At 48.0% G+C, this 27,536-nt stretch overlaps 3 protein-coding genes across 4 annotated transcripts in view; all 3 read right to left on the bottom strand.

Moving 5' to 3' along the window:
- The window catches only part of LOC146019733 (uncharacterized), a 76,224-nt gene extending 70,025 nt beyond the window's left edge, over nt 1-6,199 (bottom strand). Inside the window, exon 1 of the mRNA XM_083152245.1 lies at nt 5,951-6,199. The gene's annotated coding sequence lies outside the window, so the exon portion shown is untranslated. The remainder of the gene's footprint in view (nt 1-5,950) is intronic.
- Nucleotides 1-27,536, bottom strand: part of LOC146019740 (uncharacterized) — a 781,584-nt gene that overhangs the window by 504,521 nt on the left and 249,527 nt on the right. The gene's annotated exons all lie outside the window — the stretch shown is intronic.
- LOC146019732 (uncharacterized) lies at nt 10,123-27,072 on the bottom strand. Its single transcript, XM_083152244.1, has 5 exons — nt 26,946-27,072; nt 15,856-16,191; nt 13,674-13,859; nt 13,305-13,336; nt 10,123-10,987 (listed from the first exon to the last, which is right to left on the bottom strand). Exons 2-5 carry the CDS (start codon nt 16,130-16,132, stop codon nt 10,904-10,906), a joined length of 579 nt encoding a protein of 192 aa, XP_083008370.1. The 5' UTR covers nt 16,133-16,191; nt 26,946-27,072; the 3' UTR covers nt 10,123-10,903.

Below are 27,536 nucleotides of genomic sequence, written 5' to 3'. Positions count from 1 at the left end.
ATACGAGTTTGCACTTACAATTGAGCAGATTAAAAAGGCATATAACGAAAACGCTCAGGGCACACTGTGTTGCAGGAACAGTCCAAAGGTTCAGTCAATCCCAAACAGTTTCCGGATACTGAAAGGGGTCGGAGCCGTGGATCCCGTTAGAGAATGCCGTCGGAGCGGTGATAATTAAAAGGCAAGACACGCCAAATGCATTTTGGACCGCCAGGTCCTTCCTCAGCAGCGTGTCTTAGTGTCTAGCCTTACTTCCTTATATACGGTGGCTGTGCTGGGACACTTGTTTGTTTACTTCCGCCTTTCAGCGTACTAAAAATGGCCGTGCGTTCCACCATTGATAGGTCTGTGCGTTCCATATACGCACAGGCTTTGTTTAGTTCCGCCTTTCGGCGCGGTCACAATGGCTGTGCGTTCCACCATTAATTGATCTGTGCGTTCCATGTATCACTTAGTACACCTCTCTGTTGATTATCTCTTTCATTCAATATCTCTGTGATAAGTGCAGCAGACATGTTCTCATTCAGAGACATTAGAAATCAATTGGTTAAGAACACTTTCTCATCACAGGATGTTAATATTAATATAAGTGATGAGAATCTGGGATCTGTGTTCTTTAAACTGGAATCAGTAATGTTGAAGGAATATAAGCTCTGGTGGGAGGTAGTCACCCTCGAACACTACCTGGCCTCAAAAATCATCCCCAAGGGTTTAAAAATATCAAAACCCCCTTCCTTCAACTCCACGAATACATCATTTATTAATGAGTGGAACACTATCTTAGACACCTGTTCTTACTCCCTTATTGATCTCATCATTAAGGAACGTACCAAAACATTAAAACTCCTTAATGAGGAGATTGTGAATTTACAAGAGTCAGTTAAACCTTTTAAAGAGATTGAGGATTTTGGTATGTACGAAGAGTCCCTCTTAGAAAAAATAGGGAAGAATACTAGGGAATTAAGAGAAAGAAAGGGAAAAAAAATTCTCAGGGATAGTAATCCAAGTAAAGATATGGAACCCATCAGACCATCCGCTACAGAGTCTAATAGAATTCCCATAGCTAACAAAACCTTTACTCCCTACAAAAAAGCGCCAATATGGTGAAAAAGACAATACAATACAAAATTAGAGGAAAGAATGCAACTACCTGTATGGGAAAAAAAATCCCAATCATTCCAAACAACAATATAATAATAAACGTAATTATAGACCCAATAAGAATTGGTACAAAAATAGACCCACTAATAATTACGAACAATGGGAAACACCAAGGCAAACTTACCGCCAAAGAAATGAATCTAGAGACAATTTTAACATTGAGGATACTAATCGTTACTCAGCCCTTGACAGGTATGATGAACATACAAGTGGGGAAACCACGCCTTCTTTAGAGAGGAGCCGACAGAACCAGTGGAGAAGGTAGTAATTACCAACACTTCTACAAAAATCAATAAAGTTGGGAAAAGGGTAAAGAGGGGAGGAGTTAAAATTACCAAAAAGAACAAAAAGAATAAAAAGAAAAAAGACACTCCTATAACAAGAATTAGCGAAAGCTCACATGAAGGAAAAATTTTCAACCTATCTGGTCGTGACCTAACAGAATTAGAGATCAAAATCCTTCAAAAAGGATTGAAATTTGCCCCTACATGCAAACCTAACAGTTTTGATTTATTTCTTGATATTCAGAAATGTATTCGCAAGCTGACAATTAAGCGTTTCTTTGAAACAAGAGATAATATGGATTCTGCAACTTCGTCAAATGCTTTGACACCTTTTAAACCTTCGTCCACATTTTACCCAACGCACTGCAGGGGTAGTTTTTTAGATTGTTTTAACAAAGGGGTTACTGATGAAATTGATAAAATCCTGACCAAAGGTGACTCCAAGTATGGTAAAAAATGTAATTTAACTAAGAAGGAGTTCGAAGATTTGGAAATTCTGAAAGAGGACAAATCGGTAATAATCAAACCTGCCGATAAGGGGGGTGGTGTAGTTGCCATGAAAAAAGAACTCTACTTGGAAGAAATTAATAGACAACTTACCAATGATAACACCTATAAAAAATTAAAAAGTGACCCCACCATGCGTATAAGTAAGACCCTATTAGACCTTACTACTGAAGCCCTCACTACGAATGTTATTTCTAAGAAAGAATTTGAATTTCTAAATATAAAAGAACCTTCGATTCCATCACTTTATATCCTTCCTAAGGTTCACAAAGATGCCAGTAATCCCCCAGGGAGGCCAATCATATCAGGCTGCAATAGTTTAACAAGCAACCTCTCTGCCTATGTGGATTATTTTTTACAACTACTTGTATCCCAAACTAAAGCATATTTAAAGGATACCGGCAATCTACTCCGAAATTTAACTAAGTACGAGTGGCAGGAAGGGGACATACTTTGCAGTGCCGATGTTAGTACATTGTATACCATTATTAAGAAAGATCAAGGCATGCAAGCTGTCTCCTTCTTTTTAAATATGTTCTCACTAAACACGGATTTGAAAAACTTTATTTTAAAGAGTATTGATTTTATTCTATCAAACAATTATTTTTATCACGATGGAAGTTTCTACCTGCAGTGCGTTGGGACTGCCATGGGCACCAGGTTCGCCCCGAGTTATGCAAACCTGTTCATGTCCTATTGGGAATACCATAGGATATGGAGGGGCGACATCCTGGGGGCGGGCCTGGTGCTCTGGCAGCGTTTTATTGATGACATTCTGTTTGGAGAGATGGTCAGGAGAGCCTTTTAAATTTTTGTAATGATCTCAATTGTAATGAGTTTTCTATCAATTTGACTTTTTACACTAGTCCTGTTGAAATATCGTTCCCAGACCTGATCATATACATTGAAAATGGAAAGGTCAACACAAAAACATTTAGGAAACCCACAGACTCTAATGGGTACATTGAGATATCCAGCCAACATCACAACAGCTGGCTTAAGGGAATACCGTATGGCCAATTTACAAGAATTAAGAGAAATTGCTCCAACCCAGAGGTATGCCATCGACAAATTGAAGAAGTATCTGAAAGACTAACAGCTAAAGGTTATCCTTCTGAAAACCTCAATATAGCGAGAACCAAAATTGAAGCCATTGAAAGAAGCGATCTGTTAAAGGAGAAAGAACCCGTTAATACAACAGACAATAAATTTCAATGGGCTTTCATCTCTCAATTTAATCGATTTCATTCAAAAATAGAAACTGTCTTTAGAAATAATTGGCATCTCATCAGACAGGATCCTGTTTTAGGAAGGATAATTCCAGATAAACCGATATTTATTTACAGAAGAGCCCCATCTCTTAGATACCATCTAGTTAAAAGTACCATCGATGTTGGCCCTTGACAAAGTGTCAGGACAAAAGGTTTTCATCGATGTGGAGAATGTCTCATGTGTAAATCTGTAAAAAGCACACAACGGAAAATGATCAACTTTGAAGTTAAAAATAAAAAATATAAGATCAATGAATTCATAACATGCCATTCGAAAAATATCATATACTTATTAGAATGTTCATGTCACCTGTTCTACGTTGGCCGAACCAGTCGCCACTTGAAGGTGAGTCTAGCAGAACACGTATATAATATACGAAAAGGCCTAACTACGCATACATTGTCTGATCATTTTATAAAAGTCCATCAATCAAATGAATGCAAATTAATACATTTTTTGGGGAATTCAACTTATTACCCCTAAGTGGCGCACTAGGGACTTAGACAAAAGATTGGCGCAGACAGAAATGAAATGGATTCACCGTTTAAAAACTCTCGTTCCCGAGGGGTTAAACGGTGAGTTCGAACTAAAACATTTCCTGTCCTAATCGTACTTGCTGCTGCCAACATTATGATTGCTGCTATATACTATTTGCTGCTAATATTTATCCCTACTGCTGCTATTTATTTATTTATTCATTTATATTTGCTGCTATTATATATTGCCTCTATTTGCACAATTTTAAGACAGGTATGCCCTGACCATCTCTCTTTCTCGTTTTTATGTTCATGAAGTGATTTTAATCTTGTTTTTATTAGAATGTAATTTATGGTAAGGAATGGGACCTACAACACTGTGGTATCTAGTGTATATGAAATGGTGCCGTGCTTGTTTAGATCTGTGCGTACATGGATCGCACAGATCAATTAATGGTGGAACGCACAGCCATTGTGACCGCGCCGAAAGGCGGAACTAAACAAAGCCTGTGCGTATATGGAACGCACAGACCTATCAATGGTGGAACGCACGGCCATTTTTAGTACGCCGAAAGGCGGAAGTAAACAAACAAGTGTCCCAGCACAGCCACCGTATATAAGGAAGTAAGGTTAGACACTAAGACACGCTGCTGAGGAAGGACCTGGCGGTCCGAAATGCATTTGGCGTGTCTTGCCTTTTAATTATCACCGCTCCGACGGCATTTTCTGACGGGATCCACGGCTCCGACCCCTTTCAGTATCCGGAAACTGTTTGGGATTGACTGAACCTTTGGACTGTTCCTGCAACACAGTGTGCCCTGAGCGTCTTTGTTATATGCCTTTTTAATCTGCTCAATTGTAAGTGCAAACTCATATTAAAAGCTTTTATGTTTTAAACGTTATGCTCTATTCTGCTATTCTTGTCTCCTCCTTTATGTTGATCAACCTCGTGAGCGCATAATCATTGGAGGACTCAATCTCAGGAATCCACACAGGGGACCTTTTTTTGGTGACATTACCCCATTATTTTGTGACTTTCACATAAGGATTCGTTTATTGGGAACACATTTAAGGGGGAATACATGCTCGCGGTAACTGGGGGACAGCCGCCACCGGTCAGAAATGACAGCCATTGACAGCTGGGCAGAGAGCAGGGGGTTGCCCGGCTGTACATACAGCAGTGGGAGATACATGTCTTACACATCCCGCCCTAAGTTACATGAACATACAGCAGTGGGAGATACATGTCTTACACATCCCGCCCTGAGTTACATGAACATACAGCAGTGGGAGATACATGTCTTACACATCCTGCCCTGAGTTACATGTACATACAGCAGCGGGGAGATACATGTCTTACACATCCTGCCCTGAGTTACATGTACATACAGCAGTGGGAGATACATGTCTTACACATCCCGCCCTGAGTTACATGAACATACAGCAGTGGGAGATACATGTCTTACACATCCTGCCCTGAGTTACATGTACATACAGCAGCGGGGAGATACATGTCTTACACATCCTGCCCTGAGTTACATGTACATACAGCAGTGGGAGATACATGTCTTACACATCCCGCCCTGAGTTACATGAACATACAGCAGTGGGAGATACATGTCTTACACATCCTGCCCGTCACATGTACTGTACATACAGCTGCGATTCCCCTCCACTCTCGGCAGCCCTGAGTATGTCCTGGACACAAGCACAGAGGAGCACATTGGGTGCTTGTGCTCGATGGGAACGGAACTTAAATCTTTGTGAGGAGATGGCCACTGTCCAAACAGAAATGGTGATCATACCACGCAAGATTGCAAGACAAATGCGCACGGTTTGATACTCGCGAATCCATATCCAATTCCCGAAACATCGAACACCATCGAGCAGACTTTATTACTCTGTGTTTTTTCTGACACACCCAGAAAACAGGTTTCTGCCATCAAATGACGGCTTTCTGTTAGTTAAACTGGGGATGGATTGTATTAAAGATCCATTCGCATTTTCAGTTGCTATTCGAGGTCGGGCATGGGCAGTAGTCTGCCAATCTGCGAATTCGCAAATCGGGCGATTATCGATCAATGCTGAATAAGCCCCAATGTTTCTACAACTTCTGAGTCTGACTGAGCCGGGATAAATCACGTAGAAATGGGTTGGAAATCTCAACTTCTGCCCGTTACTGATGTATTCCTGCTGTGCTGACAGCTCTGCCTGCCAGATTTGTGAGCGCTACAGAGGCGCAATCATTACCTGGATGCACCGAACCGCAGGCGTCTCAGGTGATGAACTTTAGATCTGTTCTCTTCACGTCTGACCGAGGAAATGAAAGTGTCGCCTCTGTATCTGCGTAGCACCAAATAGAAGTGAAACTACTGTACCACAACATGTTATGCAATGCTGATTCCTGAGTCCTTTACGTGTATGATATTACATTTACAGTTCTGTTATCATTCTTTATCTTTGCTGTAATAACAAAGTCCACAGTAACCAAGAGCAAACATAACGAAGGAGAAGTATGGGCGGCATGGTGGCTAGGGATGGGTAATCATATGATGTTTCATCGGTAACATCGGATTTATGGTTCCAATGTTCGATGTTTAACCCTGCAATGTTGAGGATCCAATGTTTCATCAACATCGCTAGATTTCTCCCCCGATGTTTTTCTCAATCTTCCAATGTTTTTTCTTTTGTGTGTCAATGTGTGCTGCTTTCAATGCTTTGCAGCCAGCTCACTCTCTCCTTGATTTATATTCATTAAAAACTTAAGAGACTGATAAAATAAAACATTAACAAACATGACAGTATCACTGCTGGCTGGGCTTTCATTTGTGTGTGTGGCTGTGTGCTGCTGCTGTGGGTGGTAGCTGACAGTGAAAGACAGTCTGGCCAGCCATTCAGCAGCAGCACACAGGACAGCCCCACCCCTGCCTCACTGCAACTGGTGCTGTTAGTGAGTCACTGTCGCTGTCTGCTGTGGTGTTTCTAGCACAGGTCTGATTTGCATATCAGTGCTGATATACAGACCACACTGTGCTAGAAGCACTACAGCAGACAGCGACACCCCAGGCAGGGAAGAGGAACTGCATGGGTTTTCAAAGATAGTGGGTGCTAGAATGAACAGTATAATACGATAGTCACTAGTAGTGACATTGTGGTGAACTCCCTTCATATGTATTTATTTATTAATAGTTTCTTATATAGAGCAGCATATTCACTTGCGCTTTACAATAGGAGACAGTGATACAACAAACTGGGTATTTACAGTCAGTCAAAGGTATGAGGGCCCTGCTCGCAAGCTTACAATCTATCCATTGATTTATTATTATGCAGCAAGCATATCACAGCACCTTACAAAGGGCCTGATTCAGTTGTGGATGCGGACATTTGCACAGTTTATTTCTTTGAAATGCAATGTCAGTCACACTGCACATGTGCAGTGATTTATTAGTAACAGCGGACGCAGATACTGAGTGACAGGTACAGTAGTTTCTATTTGAGGGAGGGGATGGGGGCTGGTTTGTCAAATGCAGACGTGTTTCAAACATTAATTTGCAGTTGCACTGGCTCCAGCGTCTTTGTTCTGATGGTTATTCTTAGCAACAATGTAGTATGTTCTATGTTGCACTGTGTGTACAGTTTTTTTGTTATTTTCTATGATCAACATAAGTTATTAGCCTGTTGCTATAGTTAAAAATCTAGGTAAAAATAGCAGATTGTGAGTTGTTGCAATAAAGTTTTGATAGTTAACGCTTCATGTTTTTTTCCTTCCGTAACAAATTTGATTCACCACAAAACATGAATCATATATCCATTGTGTGTGTATAAACTGTAAGCCTCCAACAAGATAAACTTAATAGAGGGATTATTTATCATTTCAGAAGCTTATTAGTATATTATATGCTTTGATAACCAGTTTATTTAAAAAAAATATTGAAACATCGTTTAACATCGGTTAACATCGGGTTCACAGTACCAATGTTTAGGTCTAAATTATGTTTTACAACCAATGTTGAAAAACATAATTTGACCGATGTTTTCTTTCGATGTCCCATCCCTAATGGTGGCACAGTGTTCAGTATTGCTGACTACTCTGATCTGGGCACTGCGGACATGTGTCCTTCTACATCATTGCTGCAGCCACGTTAAGCCAGGGTTGTCTACTAAGCTCCGTGAGGCAGGGGGGTAGGACTGCCAATGTGATGAGAAAGGGGTGGGGCGGGGTAATACGTTGTTTGGGGGTGTGGCCAGTGTGATCACATCATTGTGGCCATGCCCTGTGTCGTGCAGTGCCAGAATTACAGGCATACGGGCATTGCACTGTGGTGGGCTGGGCTGCAATGATGCCATTTGCTTCATTTGGTCCTATGGTCCATGCCTGTAATTCCGGCACTGCACGACACAGGGCATGGCAACAATAATGTGATGATCCCACTGGCCACACAAACAAGGGAGGGGGGGTCGTGGTAGACTTGCCCCCCTCTCCGAAAGGCGGCCATTCTGGAACGGTAGGCATCACTACCTTAAACAGCCCTTTTAGCTGCACATCTTATTCGCATCACATAGACTCTGCTGGTTAAAATAGTGCAGACGCGGGTTGGGCAGGGGGGAAGGGTGCAATATACAATGGCGACAGTCAAAGCTTCAACAGCTATTGGTCAACAGTCAAAAGGGTGACATGTTCAAAAGGTGAACAGTCTAAAGGTAAACAGGTCAACATTGTCAACATGGTAAAAAGGTCGACATGAATTTTTCAAAAAAAAAATTCTTTTATTTTGACCATGTTGCCGTTTTGATTGTACACCTATACAATGTAGATCTAATATACCATAAACTTTTTTAAAATACACTATGAGTGTCCATGGGACTAGGGGGCTGATTCAGAGCCACTCGTTAGGGTCCCAATTCTGCCTCTTCCCCGATGCTTGGGGTATGCAAATGCGCGAATATGCACACCCAGCGTTTCTCCTAACACTACCACTAAGCGGCCGCTCACCACCCATAGATGCCGACTTCTTGTCAGTCATCTTGTGAACGACTAGCGAAGGGAAAAATGTGCCCTTTACATTCGCTAGCCCTGGTCGCGCATACGCAGTCTACTGATAATCGCCCACTGTGAAAATTCGCAGTGATGTGATCAGGTCTGAATCAGGCCCAATGTACACTGGTCCTGGTTCCTTCTGTAGGAAACCCCCTGGGCAGGACCCCGAAATAATAGTAAATACAATTAGCGGCATTCAGACAATGGGCCTAATTCAGACCTCATCGCTGGGCTGCCAATTTTTCGAAGCCCAGTGATCAGGTATACGCCGCAATGCCAGAGGGACATCCCGCCCCACTGAAGCCTGGCTTGCAAATTTTATTCGCAAGCCGCGCACCACCGAATGATTCCCCTGATTTGCATAACAATGCGAATAAGATGCATTTCACAGGAGGAAGTGTAACAATGAGAAGTGCTGTACATGAGCTATATTATGTGCTGTACGCATGCTGTAACTGTATACCTACAGCATGCTTTATGCTTTATCAATGCTCACTCAAACAAAACCGCTCTAATTATGTCCGGCTGTAGAGAGCTGATTGGTGCCCCCCTTCTTACTCAGCTCCCCTTACATCGGCCGATTTGTGTGTTTTACACCGGGAAAACATCTGGATCCGACTGTTTACTGACCGCCGTATTCCGAGCTGAAAACCTCTGACTCTACATTTGCAAAATGTGCGATTTTTATGGAATAATCGAACATTTCACAAAATTGTAACAAAATCGTCTACAATTACAACCCAGAAGATACGGTCACTAGGTCTCCAAGCAGTAGGTCGACCCCACTAGGTCGACATGCATGAAGGTCACCATGACTGAAGGTTCGACATGCAGGAAGGTCGACATGATTAAAGGTCGACATGGGACACGTCATTAGGCTGACAAGCATTAGGCCAACATGGGGAAGGACACTCAAAAGGTCAACATGTGGTTTTTCAGTTTTTTTTTTGAGTCAACATGTGCCGACAGGCGGTATTTCATGTACGACCATTGACTAGGACGTGACGGGAGAATAAAATAGTGTGCTGAGCATAGCAGGCCATGCGAGGGGACGCGGTGCTACGTTTCAGTGTCTGTGTCGACATCCGGGACAAAAAATAAATAAAAAAAACACATCGACCTTTTGACTGGGGACCTTCCCTATTTTGACCTAATGCTTGTGTCGACCTAATGACTCTGTCGACTTAACCCATGTCGACCTTCCTGCATGTTGACCTTGTGGTGTCGACCTAGTTGCTGTGTATTCAATGATCCATACCCGTTGAATCAACACTAAAATCCATTTATTTATATTATTATGTAATTATTATTATTATTATTATTATTATTATTATTATTATTATGAACATCATTATCATCTGTGACAAGGAATCACGTCGCTGGATAGAGATGAAGTCTGGGTCTTTATTTGTGCAGGTAAACAGCGTACAGCATCCCAGATTAACAGCGTGGCAGCAAGTAGGTCACAGCATCGCAGGGTTTCCACAGGATTCGCACACATGGTATACTCCATAGCACCTAGCATACTATTACATTACCGGCCTATCACCCAGCCGCTTGTCAGCATTGGGAGCAATGACATCCTGCCCTGGACACACATGTAACAGGAAGCCACAGGTGCTGCTAATCAGCCAGACCTTAATCACATGAGTTTAGGAAACCTGGACTGGGTCTAATTTTCCTGCTGCTGCTCTAAAACCTGAACTGGATCTTCTGCATTACCCTCATGTGGAAATAGGCTGTCCCTGACACACATCTTATTAACGGGAAATCATTTTATTCATCAGACTATACATTAACCAATCATCTCATCTGCAGTTCTACAAACGCTGCTCCCACACCCTCAGCTTCAGTATCAGACATCTGCACAGTGTGTTAGCAATCTGTGTCTGCTTTTCCTAGTTATTGCCAATGACGTTATCTGGAAATGGTGGAGAGGAGTCAGTGTAATTTAGCAGATGATTATCGTTTCTTAATTCCATTGCCCTCCTATAACCACAGCCTCACAATGATTTCATATCCGCCTCTATGGCACGGTGACACAAGACAGACTAATGTGTACATGGCATTATAAGCTTCACCTAAATCACACATGTTGCACTGGATCATGTTGCAACGTTGCACCGGAACAGCGGTGGCACTCCGTGTTGCAGTACAAGTGACATCTAGAAAAGTCTTTTTCTCGGGTAGAATCTTCTGAAAAGCGCATACACAACCATTGCTCCAAACGTGCTCACGGCAACGGTTACCTAAAAGGGAATGACATCACATTGTAGTTATGACACAATACTGATGTTAGCGAGATGAGCGCAGCGCCAATGTTTGAGCAGTTAAGCGATTATTTGCTACTGCAGATGCCACTCTGTGCTATTGTGTAGTGGGGTGGCTGCCATTAGTATCAGTGGTAAAATACCACGGGCACTCGGTGATGACCTCATGTAATACAAAGTCGCGGACGTGTCAGTATGAGCGGCTGCGTTCTCAGGCAAAGCCCCAGAGGTTTATCTGGAGAGAAGTAGGAGACCCCATGCTGGCGGAGTTACCCCTTCCATGGCCACTGAAACTGGGTATCTCCAGGCGGGCACATTGCATGGCGAGCGAGAAGGCTGGAAGTGACATCTTCATATTTCTGCAGCCATTAACACGGATAAAATCGCCATAGCGATTGCAACTGCATCAATATATTTTATCAGACCAGTATGGGAGGAGACTGTAATGGGCAGAGAAATAAGACAAGGGCAGTCTACTGAATGGGAAACAGCAGAATTGCTGAGACATTGAGGCGTGAATATTGGGGGTTATTCAGACCTGATTGCACGGCCGGGTGATTATTGATAGACTGCACATATGTATGACTCGCAGTAAGCATGTGCCAGGCCATCCTGCGATAAAACTTTGCTAATTTTTTAATCACTGACCATGCACAAGTGGATTAACAGGAAGCCGGTGTTTGAGTGTGATAACCAGACGTTTTATGGGAGTGTCAGGGATAATGCAGGTGTGTGAGGGAAAGTCATGTGATGTAAGCTCCGCCCCCGATCAGCCTGATTCTATCACAGCCGCTGAGTAAGTCCTGGGCTACACACACACTGCACACACTGGGGAATCATTACATGGTGAGCGGCTGTTATCTGGGAGTGTCAGGTAATACGCAGGCGTGGCCAGGTGTGTGAGGGGAAGTCATGTGATGTCAGCTCCGCCCCCGATCAGCCTGATTCTATCACAGCCGCTGAGTAAGTCCTGGGCTACGCACACACTGCACACACTGGGGAATCATTACATGGTGAGCGGCTGTTATCTGGGAGTGTCAGGTAATACACAGGCGTGGCCAGGTGTGTGAGGGGAAGTCATGTGATGTCAGCTCCGCCCCCAATCAGCCTGATTCTATCACAGCCGCTGAGTAAGTCCTGGGCTACGCACACACTGCACACACTGGGGAATCATTACATGGTGAGCGGCTGTTATCTGGGAGTGTCAGGTAATACGCAGGCGTGCCCAGGTGTATGAGGGGAAGTCATGTGACGTCAGCTCCGCCCCCCGATCATCCTGATTCTATCACAGCTGCTGAGTAAGTCCTGGGCTACACACACACTGCACACACTGGGGAATCATTACATGGTGAGCGGCTGTTATCTGGGAGCCTCAGGTAATACACAGGCATGGCCAGGTGTATGAGGGGAAGTCATGTGACGTCAGCTCCGCCCCCCGATCATCCTGATTCTATCACAGCTGCTGAGTAAGTCCTGGGCTACACACACACTGCACACACTGGGGAATCATTACATGGTGAGCGGCTGTTATCTGGGAGCCTCAGGTAATACACAGGCATGGCCAGGTGTATGAGGGGAAGTCATGTGACGTCAGCTCCGCCCCCCGATCATCCTGATTCTATCACAGCTGCTGAGTAAGTCCTGGGCTACGCACAGACTGCACACACTGGGGAATCATTATATGGTGAGCGGCTGTTATCTGGGAGTGTCAGGTAGGCGTGGCCAGGTATGTGAGGGGAACTCATGTGACATCAGCTCCGCCCCCGATCAGCCTGATTCTATCACAGCCGCGGAGTAAGTCCTGGGCTACGCACACACTGCACACACTGGGGAATCATTACATGGTGAGCGGCTGTTATCTGGGAGTGTCAGGGAATACGCAGGCGTGGCCAGGTGTATGAGGGGAAGTCATGTGATGTCAGCTCCACCCCCGATCAGCCTGATTCTATCACAGCTGCTGAGTAAGTCCTGGGCTACACACAGACTGCACACATAGGGCGGTTTTACCTGTGGCTGGGCAGCATATACAGTACCTGATCGCAGGGCAATTTAACAGAGCAGTGATCAGGTCTGAATAACCCCCATTGACAGGAAAATATAGTATTATATTATGTTCCCCTTTGTATTTTCATTGCAAAGGGCAAAGATAAATAACCTACTATGATGTGTGCTATGGTTTGCTGATTGGTTAATAAGCTGTGGAATGTCTGAGCCTTGATGGACACCCTGCCAACAGATTACCGGGTAAATTGTACAATAACATAATTGAAGCACATGTACTTTCTGTCTTGCATACCCATACGTTGTACTTCTGATTCTTCATTTGTGCTGGAAGATGAGGAGATACAGGTTAGGGAAGGCTGAGCCTTAATCTACATGATGCTCCAACATAATGATGACTTGGGAATAGATGTAATAGGGTCCGAGTTTGCTGAGGTTCGGGATTCCGTCAGAGAATGTCTGTGTACACTGCAATCATTTACAAGGCAAAAACAGGTTGGTTGCAAAGGATTGACGCTTTAAAAATATGTCCATTCTCGGACGAAATCCTGAACCTTGGAAAACTCGGACCTTATTACTTATTAGGTGCTGAATATTTGCTATAGTGGATTGAGGTTTTGTACTGTATGGATGAGGGACGAGGAGTCATATATCGTATAATTACCAGTCTGTAAGCTGCGTAGAAGGACCTGCTGTTTGTGTTGTGGCATTGGGTTCTTCTCATTGCCAGTGAAGAGCAGGAGGTGACTGGCCCACCGGGAGATGCTGGGCTGAGATATTAGAATCCGTTCTCTCTCTTCCTCATCGCTCCTGAGCAGGTCGTCCACCGTGACTATCACATTGTCTCGTCCTCAAAATGAAAACACGATATTGTTACATTAATAGCCATAAGCAGGCGGATATTGCACCTCGGAGATGAGGGATATAACTCCCACCCCAGCAGTTCCCATCACACATTACCTAGCACCTGTCAGGCACGCATCCCGGCTGTTGCCTAGCAACAGGCAGACTCCGGGCGCAGGTGCTGCTGGTCCCCGCTCGGCTCCTAGCAACAAGCCGATGCCAGGCGCTCCATGCCATTGGTTGCCTGGCAATGCTAATGCCAGGTACAAGCAGGGACTCCCATTGTCCAGGAAGGATTATAACATCTTATGCATTGCTGTACTTGTGCTTGCAAACAACCTTTTGCCTCGGTTATTTAGAACACCTTATGCATTGTTGCATTTGTTCTTACAAACAGTAAATTGTTTCTTTGATTATATCTTATGCATTGCTGCTTCTGTTATTAGTTGCTTATAACATCATATGCATTGTTGCATCTGTTATTTAGTTGCTTATAACATCATATGCATTGTTGCTTCTGTCATTATAAACAGTGTTCTATTTGGTTGCTTATTCCACCTTTTGCATTGTTGCACTCTGCCTTGGGATTACTTTAGTAACAAACCTGGTGCACCGTGGCACTTTCAGACTGTGGGTTTCTGAGCACTTACCACAGGGAATAATTTCTCCTGCCCAGCATCCAACAGTCACTTTGTCTTTGTGGAAGACCTGGGGGCATCTTGAGTATGGGGTGGACCTAATTCACCCTGGAAAGGCGGCTGCTAAAGGTGAAATCTTTGGGTGCAGGAGACTGGAGGATTGCTGGACAGGGTGGAAATTGTGTGGGCGTGGTCAGAGGCTGTTCAGTCATTACAGCCCTGTGTAATGGTGTGACAGCACCTCGGAGATGAGGGATATAACTCCCCCCATCAGCTCCCATCACACGTTACCTAGCACCTCGGAGATGAGGAATATAACTCCCCCCATCAGCTCTCATCACAAGTTACCTAGCACCTCAGAGATGAGGAATATAACTCCCCCCAGTAGACCCCATCACAAGTTACCTAGCACCACGGAGATGAGGAATATAACTCCCCCCAGCAGCTCTCATCACAGGTTACCTAGCACCTCGGAGATGAGGGATATAACTCCCCCCAGCAATTCCCATCACACATTACCTAGCACCTCAGAGAGGAGGGATATTACTCCCCCCGGCAGTTCCCATCACACATTACCTAGCACCTCGGAGATGAGGGATATTACTCCCCCCGGCAGTTCCCATCACACATTACCTAGCACCTCGGAGATGAGGAATATAACTCCCTCCAGCAGTTCCAACCAAACATTAGCTAGCACCTCGGAGATGAGGGCTAGCAGATCCCTTCACATGTTACCTAGCACCTCGGAGATGTAGGATATAACTCTTCCCATCAGATCCCATCACGTTACCTAACGCCTCGAAGATGTAGGATTTAACTCCCCCAGCAGTTCCCACCACATGTTACCTAGCACCTCGGAGATGTAGGATATAACACTTCCATTAGCTCCCATCACACATTACCTAACACCTCGGAGATGTAGGAGATAACTCTTCCCATCAGCTCCCATTACCTAGTACCTCGGAGATGTAGGAGATAACTCTTCCCATCAGCTCCCATCACGTTACCTAACACCTTGGAGATGTAGGATATAACTCCCCCAGCACATCCCATCACATGTTACCTAGCACCTCGGAGATGTAGGACATAACTCTTCCCATCAGCTCCCATCAATTTACCTAACAGCCCAGAGATGTAGGATATAGAGTAGGAGCAAGTTTAATCTTTGCTCCTTTGGCCATGGCTAGCCATGAACAAAGGAGCAAAGATGAAACTTGCTCCTACTGTAACTCTTCCCATCAGATCTCTTCACATGTTACCTAGCACCTCGGAGATGTCGGATATAACTCTTCCCATCAGATCCCTTCACATGTTACCTAGCACCTTGGAGATGTAGGATATAACTCCCCCATCAGATCCCATTACCTAGCACATTGTGCAGTTCCTGGAGCTCCCGGTCATACAAAGAGTCTGTGACATCAGTGATATTTATCCGACCCTGGCATCGGGTGTGGTAGAGGATGGCGAAGGAATGATTTTCTATTTTGGATCTCCATTCATTCTGGTTGTTATTGGTTATGGGCAGATAGGTGATTTTCCCCAATAATCCATGGTATGGATGTGACCGCAAATGATTTAACAACCAAAGCACGTTCTCTTCTGCAGCCCTGGTGGTCACTGTCACATCCAGCTTAGGCACCATAATGATGACTACAGGTTGGGGGGAGTAGTCAGGAGTCAGTGCCTGCACACCAACAATACCTGTAATACATAAATATATGGGTTATATACTGTATGATAACCAACCTAAGCACTGGACTACGGAGTAAAGGCTGCTGTGTACACCACATAATGACAGTGCTTAGCTATAAGGATGGAGCTGCTCTGTGCGCCACCTGCCAGAATGGGGTGCGTGTGCACGAGACACTTGTGTGCCCCATTCTCAGCAATGGGATGTGTGAACACATGAGACATTCACGCGCCCCCGTCCCCAGCACTCGCCAGGTGTACAGCTATGGCGAGCTGGTGGACTGACAGAATCTCAGATCATACTCATCCCCCTGGGATTGACTCCTGCAGCACAGCAGCTTTTTGGGGCTTGCTTCTTCTGTGACATCCAGTGCTGTAAAGTGAGCTGCCACTTTGCAGCATCAGTTTACTGCATTGGGATTCACGGAGCAGTAGAGTCCCCAGATACCGGCAGCCCTCAACGAAGCAACGATCACCAGACCCTGGGGAGATGAGAATGATTTTTTTCAGACACACACAGCTGATCACACTGGCTGGGTCCATCAGACACACACACAGCTGATCACACTGGCCGGGTCCATCAGACACACACAGCTGATCACACTGGCCGGGTCCATCAGACACACACACAGCTGATCACACTGGCCGGGTCCATCAGACACACACACAGCTGATCACACTGGCCGGGTCTATCAGACACACACACAGCTGATCACACTGGCCGGGTCCATCAGACACACACAGCTGATCACACTGGCCGGGTCCATCAGTAACACACAGCTGATCACACTGGCCGGGTCCATCACACACACAGCTGATCACACTGGCCAGGTCCATCAGACACACACACAGCTGATCACACTGGCCAGGTCTATCAGACACACACACAGCTGATCACACTGGCCGGGTCCATCAGACACACACAGCTGATCACACTGGCTGGGTCCATCAGACACACACACAGCTGATCACACTGGCCGGGTCCATCAGACACACACAGCTGATCACACTGGCCGGGTCCATCAGACACACACACAGCTGATCACACTGGCCGGGTCCATCAGACACACACACAGCTGATCACACTGGCCGGGTCTATCAGACACACACACAGCTGATCACACTGGCCGGGTCCATCAGACACACACAGCTGATCACACTGGCCGGGTCCATCAGTAACACACAGCTGATCACACTGGCCGGGTCCATCACACACACAGCTGATCACACTGGCCGGGTCCATCAGACACACACACAGCTGATCACACTGGCCAGGTCTATCAGACACACACACAGCTGATCACACTGGCCGGGTCCATCAGACACACACAGCTGATCACACTGGCCGGGTCTATCAGACATGCACACAGCTAATCACCCTGGCCAGGTCCATCAGACACACACACAGCTGATCACACTGACCGGGTCCATCGTACACAAACACACAGCTGATCACACTGGCCGGGTCCATCATACACACACACACAGCTGATCACACTGGCCGGGTCCATCATACACACACAGATGATCACACTGGCCGGGTCCATCAGACACACACATAGCTGATCACACTGGCCGGGTCTATCATACACACACACAGCTAATCACACTGGCCGGGTCCATCATACACACACAGATGATCACACTGGCTGGGTCCATCATACACACACACAGCTGATCACACTGGCCGGGTCCATCATACACACACACACAGCTGATCACACTGGCCGGGTCCATCATACACACACACACACAGCTGATCACACTGGCCAGGTCCATCAGACACACACAGCTGATCACACTGGCCGGGTCCATCAGACACACACAGCTGATCACACTGGTCGGGTCCATCAGACACACACACAGCTGATCCAACTGTCCGGGTCCATCAGACACACACAAAGCTGATCCCCCTTGCCCGGGTCTATCGGACACACACAGCTAATCACACTGGCCTGGTCTATCAGACACACACACAGCTGATCACACTGGCCGGGTCCATCAGACACACACAGCTGATCACACTGGCCGGGTCCATCAGACACACACAGCTGATCACACTGGCCGGGTCCATCAGACACACACACAGCTGATCACACTGGCCGGGTCTATCAGACACACACAGCTGATCACACTAGCAAGGTCCATCGGACACACACAGCTGGTCACACTGGCCGGGTCCATCATACACACACAGCTGATCACACTGGCCGGGTCCATCAGACACACACAGCTGATCACACTGGCCAGGTCCATCAGACACACACACAGCTGATCCAACTGTCCGGGTCCATCAGACACACACACAGCTGATCACACTGGCCGGGTCCATCAGACACACACAGCTGATCACAGTGACTGGGTCCATCACACACACAGCTGATCACACAGGCCGGGTACTTCAGACACACACAGCTGATCACACTGGCCGGGTCTATCAGACACACACACTGCTGATCACACTGGCCGGGTCCATCAGACACACACACAGCTGATCACACTGGCCGGGTCCATCAGACACACACACAGCTGATCACACTGGCCGGGTCCATCATACACACACCGCTGATCACACTGGCCGGGTCCATCATACACACACAGCTGATCACACTGGCTGGGTCCATCAGACACACACACAGCTGATCACACTGGCCGGGTCCATCATACACACACACACACACAGCTGATCACACTGGCCGGGTCCATCATACACACACACACACAGCTGATCACACTGGTCGGGTCCATCAGACACACACAGCTGATCACACTGGTCGGGTCCATCAGACACACACAGCTGATCACACTGGCCGGGTCCATCAGACACACACACACACAGCTGATCACACTGGCCGGGTCTATCAGACACACACAGCTGATCACACTGGCCGGGTCCATCAGACACACACACAGCTGATCACACTGGCCGGGTCTATCATACACACAGCTGATCACACTGGCCGGGTCGATCAGACACACACACAGCTGATCACACTGGCCGGGTCCATCAGACACACACACAGCTGATCACACTGGCCGGGTCCATCAGACACACACACAGCTGATCACACTGGCCGGGTCCATCAGACACACACAGCTGATCACACTGGCCGGGTCCATCAGACACACACACAGCTGATCTTACTGGCCGGTCATCAGGCACACACAGCTGATCACACAGGCCGAGTCCATTATACACACACAGCTGATCACACTGGCCGGGTCCATCAGACACACACAGCTGATCACACTGGCTGGGACCATCACACACACACACACACACAGCTGATCACACTGGCTGGGACCATCACACACATAGCTGATCACACTGGCCGGGTCCATCAGACACACACAGCTGATCACACAGGCCGGGTCCATCAGACACACACACAGCTGATTACACTGGCCGGGTCCGTCAGACACACACAGCTGATCACACTGGCCGTGTCCATCGGACACACACACAGCTGATCACACTGGCCGGGTCTATCGGACACACACAGCTGATCACACTGGCCGAATCCATCGGACACACACAGCTGATCACACTGGCCGGGTCTATCGGACACACACAGCTGATTACACTGGCTGGGTCCATCTGACATACAGCTGATCACACTGGCCGGGTCCATCAGACACACACAAACAGCTGATCACACTGGCGGGGTCCATCAGACACACACAGCTGATCACACTGGCCGGGTCCATCAGACACACACACACACAGCTGATCACACTGGCCGGGTCTATCAGACACACACACAGCTGATCACACTGGCCGGGTCCATCAGACACACACACAGCTGATCACACTGGCCGGGTCCATCATACACACACAGCTGATCACACTGGCCGGGTCCATCAGACACACACACAGCTGATCACACTGGCCGGGTCCATCAGACACACACACAGCTGATCACACTGGCCGGGTCTATCAGACACACACACAGCTGATCACACTGGCCGGGTCCATCAGACACACACAGCTGATCACACTGGCCGGGTCCATCAGTAACACACAGCTGATCACACTGGCCGGGTCCATCACACACACAGCTGATCACACTGGCCGGGTCCATCAGACACACACACAGCTGATCACACTGGCCAGGTCTATCAGACACACACACAGCTGATCACACTGGCCGGGTCCATCAGACACACACAGCTGATCACACTGGCCGGGTCTATCAGACACGCACACAGCTAATCACCCTGGCCAGGTCCATCAGACACACACAGCTGATCCAACTGTCTGGGTCCATCATACACAAACACACAGCTGATCACACTGGCCGGGTCCATCATACACACACACACAGCTGATCACACTGGCCGGGTCCATCATACACACACAGATGATCACACTGGCCGGGTCCATCAGACACACACATAGCTGATCACACTGGCCGGGTCTATCATACACACACACAGCTAATCACACTGGCCGGGTCCATCATACACACACAGATGATCACACTGGCTGGGTCCATCATACACACACACAGCTGATCACACTGGCCGGGTCCATCATACACACACACACAGCTGATCACACTGGCCGGGTCCATCATACACACACACACACAGCTGATCACACTGGCCAGGTCCATCAGACACACACAGCTGATCACACTGGCCGGGTCCATCAGACACACACAGCTGATCACACTGGTCGGGTCCATCAGACACACACACAGCTGATCCAACTGTCCGGGTCCATCAGACACACACAAAGCTGATCCCCCTTGCCCGGGTCTATCGGACACACACAGCTAATCACACTGGCCTGGTCTATCAGACACACACACAGCTGATCACACTGGCCGGGTCCATCAAACACACACAGCTGATCACACTGGCCGGGTCCATCAGACACACACAGCTGATCACACTGGCCGGGTCCATCAGACACACACACAGCTGATCACACTGGCCGGGTCTATCAGACACACACAGCTGATCACACTAGCAAGGTCCATCGGACACACACAGCTGGTCACACTGGCCGGGTCCATCATACACACACAGCTGATCACACTGGCCGGGTCCATCAGACACACACAGCTGATCACACTGGCCAGGTCCATCAGACACACACACAGCTGATCCAACTGTCCGGGTCCATCAGACACACACACAGCTGATCACACTGGCCGGGTCCATCAGACACACACAGCTGATCACAGTGACTGGGTCCATCACACACACAGCTGATCACACTGGCCGGGTCCTTCAGACACACACAGCTGATCACACTGGCCGGGTCTATCAGACACACACACTGCTGATCACACTGGCCGGGTCCATCAGACACACACACAGCTGATCACACTGGCCGGGTCCATCAGACACACACACAGCTGATCACACTGGCCGGGTCCATCATACACACACAGCTGATCACACTGGCCGGGTCCATCATACACACACAGCTGATCACACTGGCTGGGTCCATCAGACACACACACAGCTGATCACACTGGCCGGGTCCATCATACACACACACACACACAGCTGATCACACTGGCCGGGTCCATCATACACACACACACACAGCTGATCACACTGGTCGGGTCCATCAGACACACACAGCTGATCACACTGGTCGGGTCCATCAGACACACACAGCTGATCACACTGGCCGGGTCCATCAGACACACACACACACAGCTGATCACACTGGCCGGGTCTATCAGACACACACAGCTGATCACACTGGCCGGGTCTATCAGACACACACACAGCTGATCACACTGGCCGGGTCTATCATACACACACAGCTGATCACACTGGCCGGGTCGATCAGACACACACACAGCTGATCACACTGGCCGGGTCCATCAGACACACACACAGCTGATCACACTGGCCGGGTCCATCAGACACACACACAGCTGATCACACTGGCCGGGTCCATCAGACACACACAGCTGATCACACTGGCCGGGTCCATCAGACACACACACAGCTGATCACACTGGCCGGGTCCATCAGACACACAGCTGATCACACTGGCCGGGTCCATTATACACACACAGCTGATCACACTGGCCGGGTCCATCAGACACACACAGCTGATCACACTGGCTGGGACCATCACACACACACACACAGCTGATCACACTGGCTGGGACCATCACACACATAGCTGATCACACTGGCCGGGTCCATCAGACACACACAGCTGATCACACAGGCTGGGTCCATCAGACACACACACAGCTGATTACACTGGCCGGGTCCGTCAGACACACACAGCTGATCACACTGGCCGTGTCCATCGGACACACACACAGCTGATCACACTGGCCGGGTCCATCAGACACACACAGCTGATCACACTGGCCAAATCCATCGGACACACACAGCTGATCACACTGGCCGGGTCTATCGGACACACACAGCTGATTACACTGGCTGGGTCCATCTGACATACAGCTGATCACACTGGCCGGGTCCATCAGACACACACAAACAGCTGATCACACTGGCGGGGTCCATCAGACACACACAGCTGATCACACTGGCGGGGTCCATCAGACACACACAGCTGATCACACTGGCCGGGTCCATCAGACACACACACAGCTGATTACACTGGTCGGGTCCATCAGACACACACAAACAGCTGATCACACCGGCCGGGTCCATCGGAAACACACAGCTAATCACACTGTCCGGGTTCATCAGACACACACAGCTGATCACACTGGCCGGCTCTGTCTGACACATACAGCTGATAACACCGGCCGGGTCCCTCAGACACACACAACTGATCACACTGGCCGGGTCCATCGGACCCACACAAAGCTGATCACACTGGCCGGGTCCATCAGACACACACAGCTGATTGCACTAGCCGGATCCCTCAGACACACAGCTGATCACACTAGCCGGGTCCATCGGACGCACACAGCTGTTCACACTGGCCAGGTCCATCGGACACACAGCTGATCACACTGGCCGAGTCCATCAAACACGCACACAGCTGATCACACTGGCCGAGTCCATCAAACACGCACACAGCTGATCACATTGGCTGGGTCCATTGGACACACACACAGCTGATCACATTGGCAGGATCCATCGGACACACACACAGCTGATAACATTGGCTGGGTACATCTGACACACACTGGCTGGGTGTGGACATACAGTACAGCTACTCACCTGTGTGACACAGATGACATACAGCTACTCACCTGTGTGACACAGAGTACATACAGCCACTCACCTGTGTGACACAGAGGCATACAGGCAGCTACTCACCTGTGTGACACAGAGGACAGGCAGCTACTCACCTGTGTGACACAGAGGACATACAGGCAGCTACTTACCTGTGTGACACAGAGGACAGGCAGCTACTCACCTGTGTGACACAGAGGACATAGGCAGCTACTCACCTGTGTGACACAGAGTACATACAGCTACTCACCTGTGTGACACAGAGGACCGGCAGCTACTCACCTGTGTGACACAGAGTACATACAGCTACTCACCTGTGTGACACAGAGGACATACAGCTACTCACCTGTGTGACACAGAGGACATACAGCTACTCACCTGTGTGACACAGAGGACATACAGCTACTCACCTGTGTGACACAGAGGACATAGGCAGCTACTCACCTGTGTGACACAGAGTACATACAGCTACTCACCTGTGTGACACAGAGGACATACAGCAACTTACCTGTGTGACACAGAGGACATACACGACAGCTACTCACCTGTGTGACACAGATTACATACAGCTACTCACCTGTGTGACACAGAGGACAGGCAGCAACTCACCTGTGTGACACAGAGGACATGCAGCTACTCACCTGTGTGACACAGAGGACAGACAGCTACTCACCTGTGTGACACAGAGGACATAGGAAGCTACTCACCTGTGTGACACAGAGGACAGGCAGCAACTCACCTGTGTGACACAGAGGACATACAGCTACTCACCTGTGTGACACAGATGACATACAGCTACTCACCTATGTGACACAGAGGACATACAGTACAGCTACTCACCTGTGTGACACAGAGTACATACAGCTGCCCACCTGTGTGACACAGAGGACATACAGCTACTCACCTGTGTGACACAGAGGACATGCAGCTACTCACCTGTGTGACACAGAGTACATACAGCTACTCACCTGTGTGACACAGATGACATACAGTACAGCTACTCACCTATGTGACACAGAGGACATGCAGCTACTCACCTGTGTGACACAGAGGACAGGCAGCAACTCACCTGTGTGACACAGAGGACATACAGCTACTCACCTGTGTGACACAGATGACATACAGCAACTCACCTGTGTGACACAGAGGACATACAGCTACTCACCTGTGTGACACTGAGTACATACAGCCACTCACCTGTGTGACACTGAGTACAGGCAGCTACTCACCTGTGTGACACAGATGACATACAGCTACTCACCTGTGTGACACTGAGTACATACAGCCACTCACCTGTGTGACACAGAGGACATACAGCTACTCACCTGTGTGACACAGAGGACATACAGCTACTCACCTGTGTGACACAGATGACATACAGCTACTCACCTATGTGACACAGAGGACAGGCAGCTACTCACCTGTGTGACACAGAGGACATACAGCTACTCACCTGTGTGACACAGAGTACATACAGCTACTCACCTGTGTGACACAGAGTACATACAGCTACTCACCTGTGTGACACAGAGTACATACAGCTACTCACCTGTGTGACACAGAGTACATACAGCTACTCACCTGTGTGACACAGATGACATACAGCTACTCACCTGTGTGACACAGAGGACATACAGCTACTCACCTATGTGACACAGAGGACATGCAGCTACTCACCTGTGTGACACAGAGGACAGGCAGCAACTCACCTGTGTGACACAGAGGACATACAGCTACTCACCTGTGTGACACAGATGACATACAGCAACTCACCTGTGTGACACAGAGGACATACAGCTACTCACCTGTGTGACACTGAGTACATACAGCCACTCACCTGTGTGACACTGAGTACAGGCAGCTACTCACCTGTGTGACACAGATGACATACAGCTACTCACCTGTGTGACACTGAGTACATACAGCCACTCACCTGTGTGACACTGAGTACATACAGCCACTCACCTGTGTGACACAGAGGACATACAGCTACTCACCTGCGTGACACAGATGACATACAGCTACTCACCTGTGTGACACAGATGACATACAGCTACTCACCTGTGTGACACAGATGACATACAGCTACTCACCTGTGTGACACAGAGGACATACAGCTACTCACCTGTGTGACACAGAGGACATGCAGCTACTCACCTGTGTGACACAGATGACATACAGCTACTCACCTGTGTGACACAGATGACATACAGCTACTCACCTATGTGACACAGAGGACAGGCAGCTACTCACCTGTGTGACACAGAGGACATACAGCTACTCACCTGTGTGACACAGAGTACATACAGCTACTCACCTGTGTGACACAGAGTACATACAGCTACTCACCTGTGTGACACAGAGTACATACAGCTACTCACCTGTGTGACACAGAGTACATACAGCTACTCACCTGTGTGACACAGATGACATACAGCTACTCACCTGTGTGACACAGAGGACATACAGCTACTCACCTATGTGACACAGAGGACATGCAGCTACTCACCTGTGTGACACAGAGGACAGGCAGCAACTCACCTGTGTGACACAGAGGACATACAGCTACTCACCTGTGTGACACAGATGACATACAGCTACTCACCTATGTGACACAGAGGACAGGCAGCTACTCACCTGTGTGACACAGAGGACATACAGCTACTCACCTGTGTGACACAGAGTACATACAGCTACTCACCTGTGTGACACAGAGTACATACAGCTACTCACCTGTGTGACACAGAGTACATACAGCTACTCACCTGTGTGACACAGAGTACATACAGCTACTCACCTGTGTGACACAGATGACATACAGCTACTCACCTGTGTGACACAGAGGACATACAGCTACTCACCTATGTGACACAGAGGACATGCAGCTACTCACCTGTGTGACACAGAGGACAGGCAGCAACTCACCTGTGTGACACAGAGGACATACAGCTACTCACCTGTGTGACACAGATGACATACAGCAACTCACCTGTGTGACACAGAGGACATACAGCTACTCACCTGTGTGACACTGAGTACATACAGCCACTCACCTGTGTGACACTGAGTACAGGCAGCTACTCACCTGTGTGACACAGATGACATACAGCTACTCACCTGTGTGACACTGAGTACATACAGCCACTCACCTGTGTGACACTGAGTACATACAGCCACTCACCTGTGTGACACAGAGGACATACAGCTACTCACCTGCGTGACACAGATGACATACAGCTACTCACCTGTGTGACACAGATGACATACAGCTACTCACCTGTGTGACACAGATGACATACAGCTACTCACCTGTGTGACACAGAGGACATACAGCTACTCACCTGTGTGACACAGATGACATACAGCCACTCACCTGTGTGACACAAATGACATACAGCTACAGTACTCACCTGTGTGACACAAATGACATACAGCCACTCACCTGTGTGACACAAATGACATACAGCTACAGTACTCACCTGTGTGACACAGATGACATACAGCTACTCACCTGTGTGACCCAGAGGACATACAGGTACTCACCTGTGTGACACAGAGGACATACAGCTACTCACCTGTGAGGTGCAGGGTACAGACAGGCCCTGCTCAGGAGGCCGAGAATGAAGAACATGAAAGTGAAAGTAGAAGGGAGCCTGTTACTCTCTGTAACTTTCTGTCTCCATTTCCCAGAAATGATCTGTATACAGGAAGCGCTGTGTCAGTGGCTCAGCCAATTACAGGAGTTTACAGTATTAGTGTATGTGCCAAAGGTTCTGCCAGTGGGTGATTATTATGTAACAAGGAGCAGGAAATCAGTGTGTTGTGCTGTGTGTGTAATTACACTGCTCCCATACACTTATTACACACAGTGCACAGTGAGACGCGGCCCCTGGTCAGTGTGTTGTGCTGTGTGTGTCATTACACTGCTTCTACACACTTATTACACACAGTTCACAGCGAGACGCGGCCCCGGTCAGTGTGTTGTGCTGTGTGTGTAATTACACTGCTCCCACACACTTCTTACACACAGTGCACAGCGAGACGCGGCCCCTGGTCAGTGTGTTGTGCTGTGTGTGTAATTACACTGCTCTTACACACTTATTACACACAGTGCACAGCGAGTAGCGGCCCCTGGTCAGTGTGTTGTGCTGTGTGTGTAATTACAC

Source organism: Crinia signifera, chromosome 7, assembly GCF_055691185.1.
Source record: "Crinia signifera chromosome 7, ASM5569118v1, whole genome shotgun sequence".
Lineage (NCBI taxonomy): Eukaryota > Metazoa > Chordata > Amphibia > Anura > Myobatrachidae > Crinia > Crinia signifera.
This window is presented reverse-complemented; position numbering and strand designations above follow the sequence as displayed.